This window comes from Myotis myotis, unplaced genomic scaffold (genome assembly GCF_014108235.1).
Source record: "Myotis myotis isolate mMyoMyo1 unplaced genomic scaffold, mMyoMyo1.p scaffold_m19_p_5, whole genome shotgun sequence".
In the NCBI taxonomy this organism is placed as follows: Eukaryota; Metazoa; Chordata; class Mammalia; order Chiroptera; family Vespertilionidae; genus Myotis; species Myotis myotis.
This window is the reverse complement of record NW_023416357.1, coordinates 16,994,256-17,011,546: the sequence shown is the minus strand read 5'-3', so window position 1 is coordinate 17,011,546 and position 17,291 is coordinate 16,994,256. Positions and strand designations below refer to the sequence as shown.

General features: G+C 45.8%; 1 protein-coding gene across 1 annotated transcript in view; it reads left to right on the top strand.

The window, feature by feature from the left end:
- The first annotated feature begins 14,598 nt into the window (after window positions 1–14,598).
- The window catches only part of RETREG1 (reticulophagy regulator 1), a 108,532-nt gene continuing 105,839 nt past the window's right edge, over window positions 14,599–17,291 (top strand). The window contains exon 1 of the mRNA XM_036308108.1: window positions 14,599–15,021. Within this exon, the coding sequence (XP_036164001.1) occupies window positions 14,723–15,021 (299 nt within the window). The 5' untranslated portion in view covers window positions 14,599–14,722. The remainder of the gene's footprint in view (window positions 15,022–17,291) is intronic.

The following is a 17,291-nucleotide window of genomic DNA, read 5'->3' as shown; positions in this document are numbered from 1 at the left end:
TAGAAAAATTTCATGCATCAGGCTTCTAGTATGCATATAAATTCTTTGGTTAATCTCTTCCTGGCCCCTCCCTCTGAAATACGTCAGTCTGTTGCATGTTTCAATGTCTCTGGATCCGTTTTGTTCATCAGTTTGTTTTGTTCATTAAATTCCACATATGAGTTAGATCATGTGATACTTATCTTTCTCTAACTGGCCTATTTCACTTAACATAATACTCTCCAGGTCCCTCCATGCTGTCTCAAAGGGTAAGAGATCCTCCTTTTTATCGTTTCATAGTATTCCATTGTGTAAGTGTACCATCATTTTTTAATCTATTCATCTACCAAGGGGCACTTGGGCTGCCGTTTGACCCAGTGATCCCACGGCTAGGAATATATCCTAAGAAGCCCGAAACACAAATCGGAAAGAATATATGCACCCTATGTTTATAGCAGTGTTATTTACAATAGCTAAGATCTGAAACAGCAACCACCTTTTCAAAAACAACTCTACAGTAAGTACAGGGGAGGACGAAGCTTTGGTGGACAGCTGACTGTCACTTGCCACAGTGTACCCCTCTGGCCAAGAAATATTCATGAAGACTCTGCTCCCAACCAAAAAAAAAAAAAAAAAAAAAAAAAAACATTCAAGGGATTTAACTCAAAATCCTATTAGTTACTGACTACATCCCTAGGGGCAAAACTGATGGTTAGCCAATAAGAGAGTGCTCAACCTATACAATCAGAAGAAGTCAGGAGGCTGGAGGGGGACCACCACCCCAATAAAAAGTCACAATCCCTTACCCAGTTTCCAGGCCTGAGTTAAGTTTTGGACCCAAGCCCATTCATTGAAGAAAAGACCATTTCCCCGGAAGGAAGAACCCTGCAACACCACACAAGTGTATCTGCTCCTCGGTCTCCCAGTCCTTCACCAAGGAGCTCTACTTGGTAACTGAACTCTGAGAAATACCCAAGCATCTTGATGACTGTTGGGCAAGGCCTTAATGGACATTAATACCTAGAGACATTAATCATTACCACGGCCTCTGTTTGAGGGCGGGAATATTGGGGCTAGGTAATAAATGGAGATCTGGCCCAGATCCAACTTGCAGCGAGTCCACTATGACGCTGGCCCACCTGGTGGTCTTTCCCAGGCCCAAATGTATAATGGGCATAGTTGCTATTGCACAACCTTGCATTGATTCCTTGGCTTAGGGCAAGACTACCATATTGCAGAGGGCCAAGAGTGCTCTGAAAAGAATCCCCTCCATGACCAAGATGGTGAATCAAAACTGATGTGGCGTCCTGGGAGGAGTAGCAGAAATTAGTGATCCCTAAAGAAGATTCAAGGTAAGGCCCCATCATGCTGCCTTTTAAGTCTTGCTCCTGAAAAACAAAACAAACCCCTAAATCCAGTGGACTACAGCAGAGTCAACCAAGTGGTAGTCCAACTGCAGCTGCTGTGCCAGATGTTGTGTCATTGCCAGGTCAGACTTGCTTGGACTTAGTGCGTGTCACTTATGATTTAAAATTCATTCTTCCATGGAATCCTGTCTTTTGAACTAATTTTGAGTGAACTTAAATCAGAATCTATAACTACATGTCTGAAGATACACAATATGTATGTAGGATAGCGTTAATTTTCTCAGTTATATCATTAAAGCTTAATAAATGACATTATAATAACAAATTATTTATATGGTATTTATTTAGCAAACTCAGTAATTTGGACATGGCCAAGGATCTGGAAGGAGGCACAACTTGGCTTCATGTGAGTAGTGACTATTAAGTCCAGGTGAGCTCTGCTGATTCTGCTTCTGCTCAGAGAGGGTCAGAAGCTGATCTTCCCTTTCCACACACGCAACAGGTGCCCTCCCCTCTGCTCACCCCCTTGTGCTCTCTCATCATTAATGTTTCTATCTCTCTCTACCTTTCTCTCTCTCTCTGAAATCAATAAAAACGTATTTTTAAAAAATGTCTCTTGCATCTACCCTGTCTTCATGTCCCTGTCTTGGTTTAGGCTCTTAGCATCTCTCACCTGGACTATTACCAATGCCTGTTACCTTGTCTCTCTGCCTCAACTTCTTCCAATCCACCTGCCACTCCACCACCAGTTTATCTTTTTAAGATAAGAATCTGATCGTGTCACTTACCTCCAAAGTCTTCTCATCACCTAAAGGGTATAGTTCAAACTCCTTATTATAAGATAAAAGCTCTTTATCAAGTAGCCCATGTTATATTTCTAGCTCCATCTTTCTTACCCCTCTATAAATACCCTACATTTCAGTTCTACCTATATTTAACTACAGATTCCCAAATATGTCATGCCCATTTCACACCTACATGCTTTTGCACATTTTGTTCCATTTGTTTGAAATGCTTACCAATTTGTCTTGAAAATACTGTGACCTACACTTCAAGCCCTAGATCAGAGGTATTCTTTGTTCTGAAGTTGTCCCTGATTGGTCATAATTTTTAGAACCTGATCTTTTAATAAATTTTGTCTTATTGTATTGAAATTAATGTGTCTCTATTTCCCAAAAGACAAGGGGTTCTTTATTGCAGGGACTGTTTTATACATAATTAGATTCCTAGTCCTGCCGTTTGTTTAGCTCATAATAATCTCTCAAAAAATGTTTGCTGAGTTCATTTCTGTGTTTAGATTTTACGTCTTTCAAGGCTGAAACCATACTGTTGTTCATCTATATATCTCTCATGGTGCCTCTCATAGGATCTTGTATATAGATGATGCTTAGTATAAAAAGGTTGAATTAAAGAGATAAGTTACTGTTCTCTGGAGAAAATAGAACTATTTCATTTCCTGTTGCTACAGTATTTCAACCATTATTTTAATTCCCATGCTAAGTGGTATTACAATGATTTTAAGCCAAGCAAGAGTTCATGGAAAGGAGAAATGTCTTGGGGGGGGGGGGGAATAAATTGAAGGGAACTATCTTTTTAAATATTTTTATTTTAAGAAATTTATTTTCTATTCTTTCATTAAGTCTTCTAAAAACATTTTTTTTTGTTTTAACATGTTTCAAACCCACAGGAAAGTTCAAAGAACACCCGGATACCCCTCACATACATTCACCAAGATCTTGCCACACCCGTTTCCTCTCTCTATTTATCTGTCTATATATATATATATACACTTCCCTTTTGCTGAAAGCAGATGGCTGCTACCATGGCTTTCAGCCCTAAGTGTTGCATCTTGCTTCGCTCAGGAGAAGGGCGTTCTCCTGTATCACCATAGCACCATTATCTCACCAAGAAAAGCAATATTAATTCAACAAGATTATCTAACATGCAGTCTGGACTTAGATTTTCCTAAATGTCTCTCCAAATGTCCTTGTTAGCTTTTTTTTTTTTTCACCCAGAATCTGATAAAATTTCACACCCTGATTTGGCTGCTATACCTCTTTATTTTCCTCAAACTCTTCCTCTGTTCTTGATATTACACACTTTGAAGGTCTAGGTCAATAGACTTGCAGAACGTGCTTCTTTCTGGATTCCTCTGTTTTTGTCAGGAATTGATTCAGGTAAATTGTTTCCAATACATTTTATTGTGTCCCTCCCATAGCATTCGATCAGGGAGCTCATAAGGTCCAATTGCCCCGATACTGGTGATGCCAAGCATGAGGAGATGCAGATAAGGGGGGACTGACATAATGCATAAGCAATGCATAAGTAACCTGTGAGATTGTGTAGACACTCTCTTCCCTAGTCTTTTTCCCAATAAGTCATGTTATTCATTGATGATTATTGCCTAAATCTATAATTTCGTGTAGTCTATATTTATTAGTTTATAATCTTTTGTAAAGCAGAGCTTTTCCTCTCTCTCTTTTGAGAATCACTATAGAGTCGTAATTTTTTTTAACTCAATGTATTATCATTTAACAAGATTATTCTTTTTGATCCCAAAGTTTCCCAGATTTGGTCTGTGGGATCCCCTTTGAGCTGGCTTCTGTGTCCTTTTGACATGGAGTGTGAATAATCTTTACACATGTCTTTGCTTTCTACTACACCAAATGCTCCTAACTCAGACCTAGTATCAGCCAGTTCCCTAAGGAGCCCTGGTTCTTTTTGATAGGAAATAGCCAGAAACCAGCACCTGCTCCCCAAGGTAGCTCATCGCCATGGGGTGTCAGGGATTCTAAGCTCTTTCAGTTATTCGGAGCTAGAATATGGGGTTATGATTTCATACTTACTGAGAACTCCCACTCAAACCCTGCACCACAGGGTTCTTCACTTCCCTTATCCCATGTTCTATTGCCCTTCACTGAAAACCAGCATTAGGTCCATGAGCAAGAGGTAAACACCAGTCTTGATGATCTGGGTTTGGGGTTGCTGATGTGGTTGAGAGAGAGGCAGGTTCCCTTGCCAGTTAGCTAGATTGTGCCCTAGGGGAGCTGGCTGCCAGGCTTCTTGGAGTGAGCCAAGTTTTATAAGAAAGGAAAGGACGTCTCACCAGGGATGGCAATCGTCCAACCGAACAACATTAAAACACCCAACTCTGACCCAATGTTAAGGAAACTACTTGTGGACTTTTGACATAGAATTAGCTTTTGAAGATTTACTACCTAAGAACAAATTAAGGACAACACTGCTTTTGTCGTTTTCTCCATGCAAATAACATCTCCAACAAAAAGCTACTTCATCCATTACCGCTGGAGAAATGTCCCCTTTAGCTGAACAGAATTTTCACTGGAGTGTTGTGGTTAAGCCACCCAGGTCTTTCTCACTCTGCACACTGCAGGGAATTTTTATGTAATTCTATTAGGCACAAACTTTGGTATCTGTTGCAACACTTTTTCCATGTGGTACAGGCCTTCCCAAGAGATACTGGGCAACCATTCCCAAAAGGCTGGGCATGGAATCCAGATTCCCTCGGAGATCCTCTCCCCCTGGGTCTCCACTGCATTTATCTCAGGTAATTCCCACAACAGTCTTGAGAACCAGGAATTATTCCTGTTTTAAAAGATGAGGGAACTAAGACTCAGAGGGACTGTGCTACAACACAAAGTCAGAGTGCTAGTATATTTTAGTGGGTCTAAGATGCCGTAGATGTTAAAGTACATGTCATTCTCAGGTATGTTAATGTGGGGAGGGATACGTGTGTCTCAGGATCAATGAGACAGTGGTTGGTGCCTGGATACGTGGGTCAAGTTCAGATCTTCCTGACTATGAAACCCATGCTCTTTCCACTTGAGCAAGGGTCGATGGGAGAGGAGTGAGCAGGCTGCGGAGGGGAGAGCCAGGGCTTGGGGAGACAGGAAGGGAAGGGTTTGAAAGTGAGAGCCAAGGTATGGATGTGAGAGTTTGCTTGGGGTGTGGGCTCAGTGAAGAACTAATCTGACTACAGTTGAGTGTTTAGATCAGGGAGCAGCTAATCTGCCTAAAGAGAATTAAAGCTTTTAGAAAGAGATGAAGGCAGTTTATAATTATTTAGATTTAGCTGCGCTAGGTAACTGGGCATTGTCCTAAGCGCTTGGGTGGGTGTCACATGTTGAAAGCTGTGTTTTACTATTATTATTTTTATTTTTAAAATATATTTGTATTGCCGAAACCGGTTTGGCTCAGTGGATAGAGCGTCGGCCTGTGGACTGAAGGGTCCCGGGTTCGATTCCGGTCAGGGGCATGTGCCTGGGTTGCGGGCATATCCCCAGTGGGAGATGTGCAGGAGGCAGCTGATCGATGTTTCTCTCTCATCGATGTTTCTAGCTCTCTATCTCTCTCCCTTCCTCTCTGTAAAAATACAATAAAATATATATTTAAAAAAATAAAGTAAAATAAAATATATTTGTATTGATTTCTGAGAGGAAGGGAGAGGAAGAGAGAGATAGAAACACGAGTGATGAGAATCATCGATCAGCTACCTCCTGCACACCCCCTACGGGGGATCGAACCTGCAACCCAGGCATGTGCCCTTGACTGGAATCGAACTCGGGACCCTTCATTCCGCAGGCCAAAGCTCCATCCACTGAGCCAAACGAGCCAGGGCTGAAAGCTGTGTTTTAGAGGAGGGCTGTGCAAGGTGGACTGGAAGAGGAGGAGGTACGAGGCTGACATGGTTTAGACGGGCACCAAGCAATGAAGCTTGAACAGCGATGTCGGCCCTAAGACTGAGAACAGGGATGTAGGCATGGGAGTGTTTAAGAGGAGGGATCCTCCGTAGTTGCTGACAGATTGGAGATGGATAGGCAGTGCATATAATTTATCATCCAAACCAGGACACCCTTGAGAAGGAAAAGCGAAGTGCTATAAATAAGCATGCCAGACAGCAGCCATAAACCAGCACCGTGGTGGGCAAACCTGACATATGGTTACTGCAGACAGAATGAAGGAGAGACCAGAAGCAAACTTACTCCCATATTTCTTGCCTTGGGCACTCTGGGTTACTGCCGTTGACAGGGAAGTTGTAAATGCCACTCTTTTTTACCTCTACCTGTCCTCCTCCATCAGGCTTGTGAGGAATCAGACACCTCCCTCTCCCGCCCCATGTGGTATAAACTAAAGAGCAGGCTTAATTCATAAGGTGTGTCTAGGGCCAGGCAGCTGGTTGGGACCCACTAGGGTGCACATTCCTGGGAAAGGAGCTCCTCCTCTCCAACTCTGCCCTCTGTTCCTTATAGGGTGAGATCCAGAGCAACCCCATTAATGGGAGAACAAACAGAGGTAGGTGCATGGGTGCCAGCAGTTTGCAGACACTGTCTGAGAAATCAGCTGCCTGGCACCTGGGGAATCGGAGGGCCCACGGGAAGCTGGCTATGGAAGCAGGAGCCTCTGCACCTGTGGGTCCCTGAGTCACATGCATCTTCTCCTCCAGAAAGGAGAAAGGCCTCCGTCCCAGCCAGAGGCTTTTATAGGCAACCCAGAATGAGCTCCTGTGGCCTTTAAATTTTTATTTTTTATTTTGGATCGTTCTGCTTGTGACACCAGAGGACCTGGTTTAGGGCAGGAATGAGTGCAAATGGGGTAGAGAGAAACTATCAATTTCCAATAAATTGGCCCACATGCAAATATAGTAGGTCCTCACCTATGTTGTTGAGTTCAGTGTCATTTTGCTATAATGTTGATGAGAAAAAAAAATAAAAAATGGATTCCTGTCCAGGGCCACTGTCTGTGTGGTTTTTGCATTCTCCATTTTCTCCATGTCTGCATGGATTTCCTCCCACATCCCAGAGATGTGCATGTGAGGTGAATGGATGTGTGCCCGTTGTCCAGTCTGAGTGAGTGTGGGAGTGAGCGGCCCTGTGATGGAAGGGAGTCCCATCCAATCTGGGTTCCTCCTTGCTCCCTGAGCTGCTGGGAGAGGTTCCGGTCACCCTCGACCCAGAGCGGGAATGGTTGAAATAATGATCTTAGTTCTTTTTATTCATCTTTCTTAAATGTAAGAATAGCTAGCATTGATTGCACTGTCTAATATTAGAAGTGTTTTGGGTCTTTACCTAAAAGTTTGATGATGTTATGTTATGCAACCAGAAATATGCCATAGGAACTTAACTCTTGTTTGTATCAGTTAATCCATGGGAAATTCGGTTTCGCTCTGTATTGTTTTTGCTGAAAGTAGCAGTTTCCAAGAACCTATTGACGATGTTAAGTGAGGACTTATTGTAGACTTAACTTTGGACTATATTAAATAGAACCTTAATATTCCTTTGATGGTTCAGAAGACACTTGAGTTTTGCAAAGCTGAAGGGTCCCCATGAACATCACCAGTTGTGCCCATTCAAGCACTGCTATGAGGATAACATGTGACACAGCCTGAATGTGTGTTCCCAACAGGGCCTTCGGCCGTTGCCCAGCCTAAAGGGGCACCAGTGTTTTGTGCCTAATTTCTAATGAACTAAACTTAGTAAGAGATGACAAGCCAGATACACACTCTGAAGGGATGTCTGTGGGATGGAAGTCTCCCAGCTACTCCATTCTGTTCCACTATCTAATTTTAACTTAGAAAATAAATGCCCTTGAGAGTAGAGGCCTGATTCCGAGGCCTGGATTCAGAGACAATCACATGACAGTTTCACTCCCTCACTCCCTCCAGGGAAGTCAGCTTCACTCCTGGGCCCTCAGGAGGCTGGTGTGCGAGTCTGTCACTTCCTTGGTAAAAACAAACAAACAACAAAGAAACCCACAAACTTCAAGAACTCTCCCCCTCCACCCTCCCCTCATAAGACTGTACCTAAATCAGTGACTGATACTCAAAACACTCTTCCCTATGATCTGTTTATCCAAACGTCTCATCACCTTCTCTGCTCTGTGCAGTTGATCTGAGCTGGGCAGCGCCTCTGAGCTGGGCCTTGCCCTCCACCAAGTTCTCATACAGCCCATTCTCCTGCCTGCATCCATCTCTCGTTCATAACTCCTGCTGGTCTCTGAGCTGCAGGCCCCTGTACCCTACTGCCTAACTGGCATTTCCTAGGATGAGCCAAACCTCTCCTCCTCCTCTCCCATCCTAGTGAATGACAAGGAAAAGTGCTGTATCTCGGCCAGGCTCCAGTTAATCCACTGAGCAGAAACACCTCCCTGGAACACAAACCAGCCACTTCACTCTCCTGCAGACAGCCCGCCAATGGCCCCAAAGCTCAACTCCTTAGCTGCACACAGAGGAGGCCCTTCTGAGCACCTACCTGCTCATCCGCTGTCCCTGAATTCAGAACTATTTGTGGTTTCCTCTGGGGCCAGGCCAGCTTCTCTCCTGCCCGGGCCCTGCACATGCTCCCCACTCCCTCCCGCCAGCCACCGTCTTCAGATTCCCTTTCCCTTGTCCAGGACCTAAGCACCATGAGGGAAATAAGCAGTCCTGCTTGTCTTATGATAAGCCCCACAAGCAGCCTTTGATGAATGTTTAATGATCAATGAAAGCAGAAATAAGGCATGAATGAAACTAAAGTGCAATGAGGCAGAACCAGGACCAAAAAGAAAAAAAGAAGAGGCAGCAGACTAGGTTGTTGGTTTGCAACCTCAGGATTTCCCTGGGCGAAATTTGAAACTGGCCCCCTACACAGAGGGCGAGGAGACATGCAGACCGTCCAGGCGGGGAGGTGGCAGGCTTAGTTAACAAGGGACCTCTCTAGGCTTGTCTTAGGCAGCTGCAAGAGGACATCTCCACACCTGCCTGCCAGAATCTTAAGGGTTTCTTCACAGGTTTTAACAGGGTTTAGTCCAGATGGTCTCAACAACACCTTACTCTCTCAACCTGTGTCCTAGAAACGGCTCCCACTGTGGAAACAGTCGGAGGAATGTAGATTCCAAGGGGGCGAGGAGGCACCGATTGCCTGGTTCCAGCGGGTGGTTCAACAGGCGGTCCGTCCTCTCTATGAACTCCTCCAGGACAGTGGCGGGTCTGCTGATTCAAGTGTAACTGCTGCCCCGTGGGAAGGGGTTGGAAGTCAATGTCCTGCAGTCATCCTTGCGGATGGTGTGTGTGTGTGTGTGTGTGTGTGTGTTGATGTGTGTGCTCGTGGATAAATAGTGCCTTTTCAGGATATATTCTTATTGTAATGTGGCCTAAATTCTCCCTAATGAACCATTCTAAAGCCTTAAGAAAGCTCTCTTGCCTGTTATTAGGGAGCAATTGTTGTAATGTACCCCGCGAATCACAGAAGGACGCCTCAAGAAGTCGAATTAAAGAGTCACATTTATTGCAATCTGGGACTATGAGGGGCCATTTCCCAAATCTCATAGTAACAAGATGGTCGCAGCTCCAAGGTTATATAGGCAAAAATCACAAGGTATTGATTACATCCCAGGGTTTGGAATGAGGAACCTGGCTCGAAAAAAGCAGATTACAGAAGCAGAATTAAGCATGTTAATTGTAGTTTTGGGTCTCGGGGTCACTGAATTGACAGAAATACATTATCTAGAGCCCTCGGGCCTGGAATGAGGAACCTAATTTGCAAAAAAGCAGTTTACAGGAGCAGAAACAGCATGTTATAAACACATTATCTAGAGCCCTTGGGTAACCTGGGTTAAACTTAGGCATGTTATCTAAATTACAGTTTTGGGTCTCCAGATCACTGAGATGATAGAAACACATTATCTAGAGCCCTCGGGTCTCGAGACCATTGAGTTGCCAGGAATTCATTATCTAGAGCCATCGAAGCAATTTAGAGTAATTGTGCTGTCCTAGTCTTGGGACCACTGAGTCAGCTGGAACGCACTATCTGTGGTCACTAAAACAATTTAGGATAATTGTGCTGTCCTGTTTCCCAGGTACAGAAGAATATGCTTTCTAAGACCAGTATGACCCCAACCCATGGGATATTCACATTACAATCAATAAGGCATTTAATTGAATGGGATGATTTATATAATTCAGAAAATCAAAACAACCCGTCCATTGTTAAACAAAGCAAATAGGAACATAAGCCAAACAGCAGGGTTAAAGTTAAACTACAGATGGTTGCTACCATGCTTCACAATACTTACACTGGGAACACAGCTGGTGCACAGAACCGACATTCCCTTTCACTTAGGCCACATACCATTTGCTAAGACCAGTAACTTTCCCCTCTGGACTTGCCCAGAGAATTCCCACTCAAAAAAGCCTGCCTAGAGTCCTTTACAATCACTGACTCCCCATCCCTGGGTGCTGGTGCCATTTTGGGACTCAGCCCATCTGGTTTCCAAATGACCTAATTTATAATCCCTTACCACTTTGGGCCTGGTGCATTCCTTTTTCGGTGACCCTAACAATCCCCCAACAGAAACAGCCGATCCATTCTGAGAGCTGGGCCTTGGAAACCAGGCACAGTCTTCCTTTCCATTTCCTCCAGGTGGCTGCTGTGTAAGGTTCCTATTTATTTGTGCTTAGAGTGAACTGCCTAGGTTCTCTTGGCTCCGTGACAAGAAAATTAGGGAAAGGAGTAGAGGATATGGGAAGAACAGGAGGGTAGAATTGCTTTCATAAAATTATCAGCACAAAAATAATCTCCCTGCAGGACTAGCAAACAACACAACATGTATGCAAGGCTCCTTTCATTTAAGAAGTCATGGACCTGCTGACGAATTCTACCATGGATCATTTTAGGGAGAAAAATAATACTGGGGCATTTCCCTCTCATTCTAAGGCTTAGCTTCATGTGGTCTATTTGGCCTCTTGGAATGGGAATTAATTATTCATTATTTTTCTCTCCTATTACAAACTTTCTAGCTACTTTTGGAAGGGAAAGGTGAGTGGCCTCTTTTTAAGAGTTCCTATGTGTCTTTTTAGTTTCTTTGCCGGAGCTGTGTTATTTTCTAAATTTTCTCTTAGAATCAGTGGCTACAACTGTTTCCTATCTCTACCCCGCCCCTACTCCCACCCCCTGTTTTGCTCTCTCTTTCCCACCCTTGTTTCCTTGTTTTGTTCGGATATATATTGTCAAATCTATATCATCCAGCTCATTCATGTTACTCACTCTGTTGCCAACATACAGAGATGCAAAATTCAGAAGAGAATCTTAAACAGCAAGGACACCCGCAGGAGTTTTAAACATGAACATATTCTTGAAAATATGGGACCAGGTTTATTTTAATCATCATTAGCATCATTTTTATGTAGTCTTTGCACTGAATAAATTATTCAAGCATCACAAAGATAATCAGACAAAGAAAAAACACCCAGCAGTAGCACTCATTTGTAAGTCTATGCCAGTGTCAACTCTGGTGACATTATTCCTTTGTCAGTAATAGTTAGAGGTCAGAGGTGAAAAAGACAAATGAGAGCAATTAGTTCCATTTTTATGCAAAATAGTTTAGTGTAGCACTTTTTTCCTTAGTCATTTTCACAGAGAGAGAAAGAAAATATTTCACATAAAGGTGGGTAGGAAGATTTATCAAGTAAATAGAGATAATAAGGTTGCAAACCACATAGAACAAATGTAGTTTAGCTTTTTTTTGTCAACAGCTTTTCCTATTTCAGCAGATCCTGACAATAATTAGAACTCGGGGGAGGCGGAAGGACTCTTGCAGACATGCTTCTGGAAGCATAGCCACACTGGTTTAGATGATAGGGATGTCTGATTCCTCAGCTCCTCTGCCCTACATTCTCCCCTCCAGCTGTGGAGTCCAGTGAAAATTTTAGAATATTGCACCCCCTGGCTTGTATCCAGTGCTAAATAAAGGCCAGATTACACAGGATAGCATCATTTCTCCTTGCAAAGCTCCTCCACTAGGACCACGAGGAGGGCCTGACACCTGGAAAAAATAGTTTTCCTTTTGGAAAAAAAACAAAAAAAAAAACCCCAATTGTTTCTACATTGCTCTCTCATTGTCTGCCAGGCCACTTTCTTTAGGGTTGTCAGAAGGATTCTCTTCAAAGGCACGTGAGAAACCCCAGAGACCCTACCCTGCATTGCCTTCATGTTAAAACCCCAACTTCCCGCCAGGAGTGGATCATGCAAGGCCTTGGTGGTCTCTGCTAATATACAGAAGGAAATGCGCACCTCCACCTGCACACCTCCACACCTTCTCTCTCCTCTTGACCTCCCAAAACAAATTACTGCCTCCTCCCCCGACCCCTTCTCTACTTCCCTTCTCCTCACAATCCAGGGCTGATGTCATCTGTGCCAAACAGCCTCTTGAAACCTGACTAATTTCAGGTGCATGATTTAGGTAAGGACTCTTAGCACAGAGCGATCATTTCTATCACAGCCATTTTCACAATTGTTTGGGCCCCTCCTTGGAATGTGAGCTTCTGGTGGGTGGAAGCCATATCCACAGAGCTTAGCAATGTGTTGGGAATATAGTAGGTGCTCAATAAGCCTGAGTCAAGTCAAGGAGCATACTTCCTAAGGTGTTACATACATACAGTACAGTGCGCACATCTGCAATATATACACAGAGAGATAAATGTATACAATGACCACCCAGGTGAACATTATAGAACTTTCCCCAGAGGCTCCCTTACCAATGGGCTTTTTAGTTGTTCTGAGGATGAGCCCCATCCAACCTGTGAGAGCAGGCTGCCTGCTAGTAGGAGATTCCAGGAGGATGTAAGATGCCCTGATTTATCGCAGGTAGAAAGCTCAGGATGGAGGGAGGGGCATTTTATTCTAGAGAAAAGCACCAACAGGGGGATTAGAACCTGGACAAGCCACTACTCTCCTGTCTCCTTTCCAATCCCAGCTGTCAGAGTCCCACAGGAAAGAGAGAGCAAGTAGGAAGGATTTTTGGGGAGGACTTTGGCAAAGGGACTGTTGACAGGTGTGAGAGCAGGGTCAGAATGCGAACTAGGGAGATGGCACCTGGGAAACAGAAACCTTCCAGGGTTTCAAGGGTTTGGGACTAGGTGGTCACACCTGAGTGGGCGGGAGAACAAGGGGGCGTGGCCACCTGATAGGCCGGAAGTGGATAGTTGATTAGGGGTGGGGGCCACATAATAAGCTAGAAGTGGATATCTAATCGGGGGCGGAGCCACCTGATGGCCTAAAGTGGGTATGTGATCAGGGGCAGGGCCACTTGATGGCTGGAAGTGGGCACCTGATCAGGGGCCAGGGCCAGATGATGGCCCTAAGTGGGGTGGGCACCTGATCAGGGGGTTGTGCCAGGTGATCATTGGAGAGTGGGGCTGAGTTCACATCTGATGTCTGCACCCCTCTGTCTACTCTAAGGGGTCAACACACTTCCCCTCCCAGACTGGTTTGAGGACCCTGGGCTGCAGGCAAGACCTGGGGTGTAGTGACAGGCTGGGGCCCAGGCTTAGCTGATCCCTGGAGTTGTCCTGGCGCTCTGAGTGTGCTGTGCGCCAAATTGGTTCTCCAGGGGATTAAATAATACAACATTTAAACAGTGCAAATGGTGAAAAGTGAACATAAACAGTTACCCTCTCCCCACACTCACGCAGAAGTACTGGGGCCAGTGAGGGCTGGTATGCGAGGTTTCAGGATTCCCTGTCACCCCCTCTCGCAGCCTTTCCCAATCCCCACGCCTGCGGGGACAGGGGAGTGAGCACAGTCCAGGTTTGCCAAACCTCTTGGATACACGCAAAGCGGGGGTTCTGACTTCTGAGCTCCTCGCTCACCTGTCCCTCCTTCCAGGACCTCCCACCAGTACCTCCCACAGGCCAAGGCGCATTTTGGAGCCAGAGGACCTTGCCCACAGTTGGAGAGAGGAAGCGCCCCCCCCCCCCCCACCTCCCGCCCCAATTGCTGGGGCCCGGTGTTACGCGAATGCAAAAAAGAGAGGGCAAGATGCTCTTTAGTTGAGCCACATGTTTTTTTCTTCCTTTCGCAATCCAACATTTATATTATTGCGGTGTTGGCAGAGTACCACAGACTTCTGCTGGGGCTGGGTCGCCTGTCCCTGCGGGCGCGCTGGGCCAGGGGGTCGCGGGGGCTGAGACCCGCTCAGCCATCAAGGCTGCGGGAGGCGCGAAGGGGCCCCGGCGCGAGGAAGTTCAGATGTCCAACCGCTGCTGCCGGAGCCCTGCCTCCCTTTCAGATCAGTCACCGGGAGGGGGTGCTCTCCGCCCCTCCGCAGCGGGAAGGGAAAAGGGGGTCACGCTCCCTGGGTCCCCGGGACCCCGCCCAGCTCGCTCGCTCGCTCCCACGGCGCCCGCCGCCCCGCCCCGCCCTGCGCGAACTTGGCCGCACCCACTTCCCCTGGAGGCGCCCCAGTCGCGGCCGGGCTGACGTCACAAGGCACCCAGCTCGGCGCCCCGCGGTGCGCGCCCCGTGTCGGACCCGCCGCCCTCTCGGCGCCGACACCCCGACGCGCCCGCGCGTGCCCGTGCCCGCCTGCCAGCGCCGCTGAAGATGGCGAGCCCGGCGCGCCCAGAGCCCGCCGAGGAAGGATGCCCGGCTCGGGCTGCCGGGGAGCAGGAGCCGCCGCCCCGGGCTCCCCCCGGGGAGCGGGGGGAGGAAGCGCCGGAGGAAGGGGCGGCGGCGGCCGCGGGGCGGCAGGTGGAGGGGGCCGCCGGCGAGGTGGCCGCCGCGGTGACCTGGCTGCTGGGGGAGCCCGGGCTGTGGCTGGGCTGCTGCGCCAAGGAGCTCCTGAGCTGGGAGAGGCCGCTGCGCACCGTGCTCGGCTTCGCCGGGGCCAACCTGCTGTTCTGGTGAGACCTCGGGGTCAGGGCGGGTGTGTGTGGGGTTAGGGGACGTCCAGGAGGGCGGCCTACCTTAGGGCGCTTGGGGTGGGGGTGCGCGCTGGACACTGCGGAGTAAGAAGTGTCAGCCTTGCCCCACTTTCTTGGTCACCTTTCTGAGCAGGTAGACACCCACTTCAGGTCTGCTCCAGAGACACTGCCTGTAAACAATTGTCATCCTGTGTGTGTGTCCTGTCTCACAGGCCAGGTCGTTGGCTGACCCGCCTGCACCTGTACCTGTAGGTGTGCCCAGCATACTCCTTAACTTGGGCTTCTGCTTTCTAAAACTCGCAGGTTTTGACCTGTTCCCCCAAAGCATGCCCGAGCCATCGTGCTTGAACTTGTATTCGTTCTTGCATCCCCAGCAGGCATATCTGGACCAGCTTAGGCACATGCTCCAGACTGCCACCTGAGATGGGCACTGAAAGATTTGTTTTTCCCTTCCCGGGAGGGTTGGGTTCACTGTCTTGACTCCCCCAGGAGAAAACAGGAGGCAGCCAGATGGATTATATACACCCCAACCCGGGAGGTGTACACAATGAGGAAAACAGGCATATTTTTAGGTGAAGTCCAGAGAGGATACACAGGAATGGCTATGACAAGCCCCTCATCAACAGGTTTGTCCCTCCATATGGACCCCATCACCGGCAAGGACGGGGGAAGTGTCTGGCTCCTTCCTTGAAGACAGCTCCGTCATCTGATGGAGGGCGGAGAAAAGCCTTCTTTGTTTGCAACCCTGTCCTCATAACAAGCATGGCCCACACCGTGCAGATTAAGCAGGGCTTAGGTAACAGGTATCTTGTTATAGGGCATAGATTTCTTAACCTTAAAGTTAGGAAATAAGTGCGCAAGTCATACGTAGCCTTCTGTTTTCTAGGTGAATCGAGCAACTCAAAGATTTTTTTTCTTACAGATCTGTGCTAGTCCTGGCTTTCCCTAAAAACTTGCTGTCTCTTATCAGGGCCCCTGAATGTGAATTAACTTGGCTTTGGGTCTCTTTGCTATCAGTATTTCTAGAGTTTTTTCCAAATTTCTTGATCCTGTTGTGAAGTTATGTGAGCACTCAAAATAAGGGGAAGATGTTGTGTTATGCTAGGTGGGTTGTGCCTCACTCATTTTTCCAATGTGGAACATATTTTTAAAATCATTTTTCTTATTTTTAAATTTTATTTATTAAAAATAGCTAATAGTCTTATAGTTCAAAAGTTTGATGGTACAGGAGGATGGACATCTTGAAAATTTCTTTCCCATGCCTGTCTCTGGCTACCCAGTTTCCTCCCAGAGGCAACCAATGTTACCTGTTTCCTTGTATCTTTCCAGATAATGCATATTTCAGCAGATACTCAATATTCTACCCAAATTGAAGAATACTGCCTGTGCTATTCCTCTTCTTAGTGTGTCTTGGTGATCACTCCCTTGTTCTTTTTCAGCTGCATAGAATTCCATTGTAAGGATGTCCCTGATTATTTAACCTGTGTCCTACTGATGAACTAAGGTTGTTTCTAAACTTTTGCTATCTCAGTGTTATATGTAATGGATTTGTACACGAACTATTTTGCATATATGCAAGTACTTATGTAGGATAAATTCCCAGAAGTGGGATTGTTGGATCAGAGGGGACATGCACTTGTAATTTTGATGGATATCACTAAATTATTAGACTTCCTTGGAGTTCTACCAATTTATACTTCAACCAGCAATGTGTATGACCGCTTGTTTCTCTCTACCCTTGCCAACAGCATTTTCTCTAACTTTTTGATTGCAAATCAGGTAAAAAAGGGTATCCCACTATGGTCTTCAATTTTTATTTCTCTGGGGTTGAGTATTTTTCCTATGGTCAAGGGTCATTATAATTATCTTTTCTTTGCATTATCTGTTTATAAATAACTTTTATCCATATTTTTAGTTGAGCCATTGGGCTTTTTCCTATTGATTTGTAGGAACTCTTTTTATATTAAGGATTTTAGCCTGATTTCTATAATATGAGTTGCAAACATTTTTTCCTATGATGTATTCTGTATAACCTCTATTGAAAAGAATGACTTCTGCATAAAATAATTGAAGGCATATTTGGCATTATTCGAGTGATGTCTTCTATCCATTTGGTTTTATGAGTTCTTTGGAAAGGCAAACATTGACCAGGCCTTCAATCCATTTATATCTTTGATCACCTCTTTTATTTCTTTCCAGTTTGCAGTGTCTACATTCCATGCATGTATTTTCTTTGATAGAAAAATAAT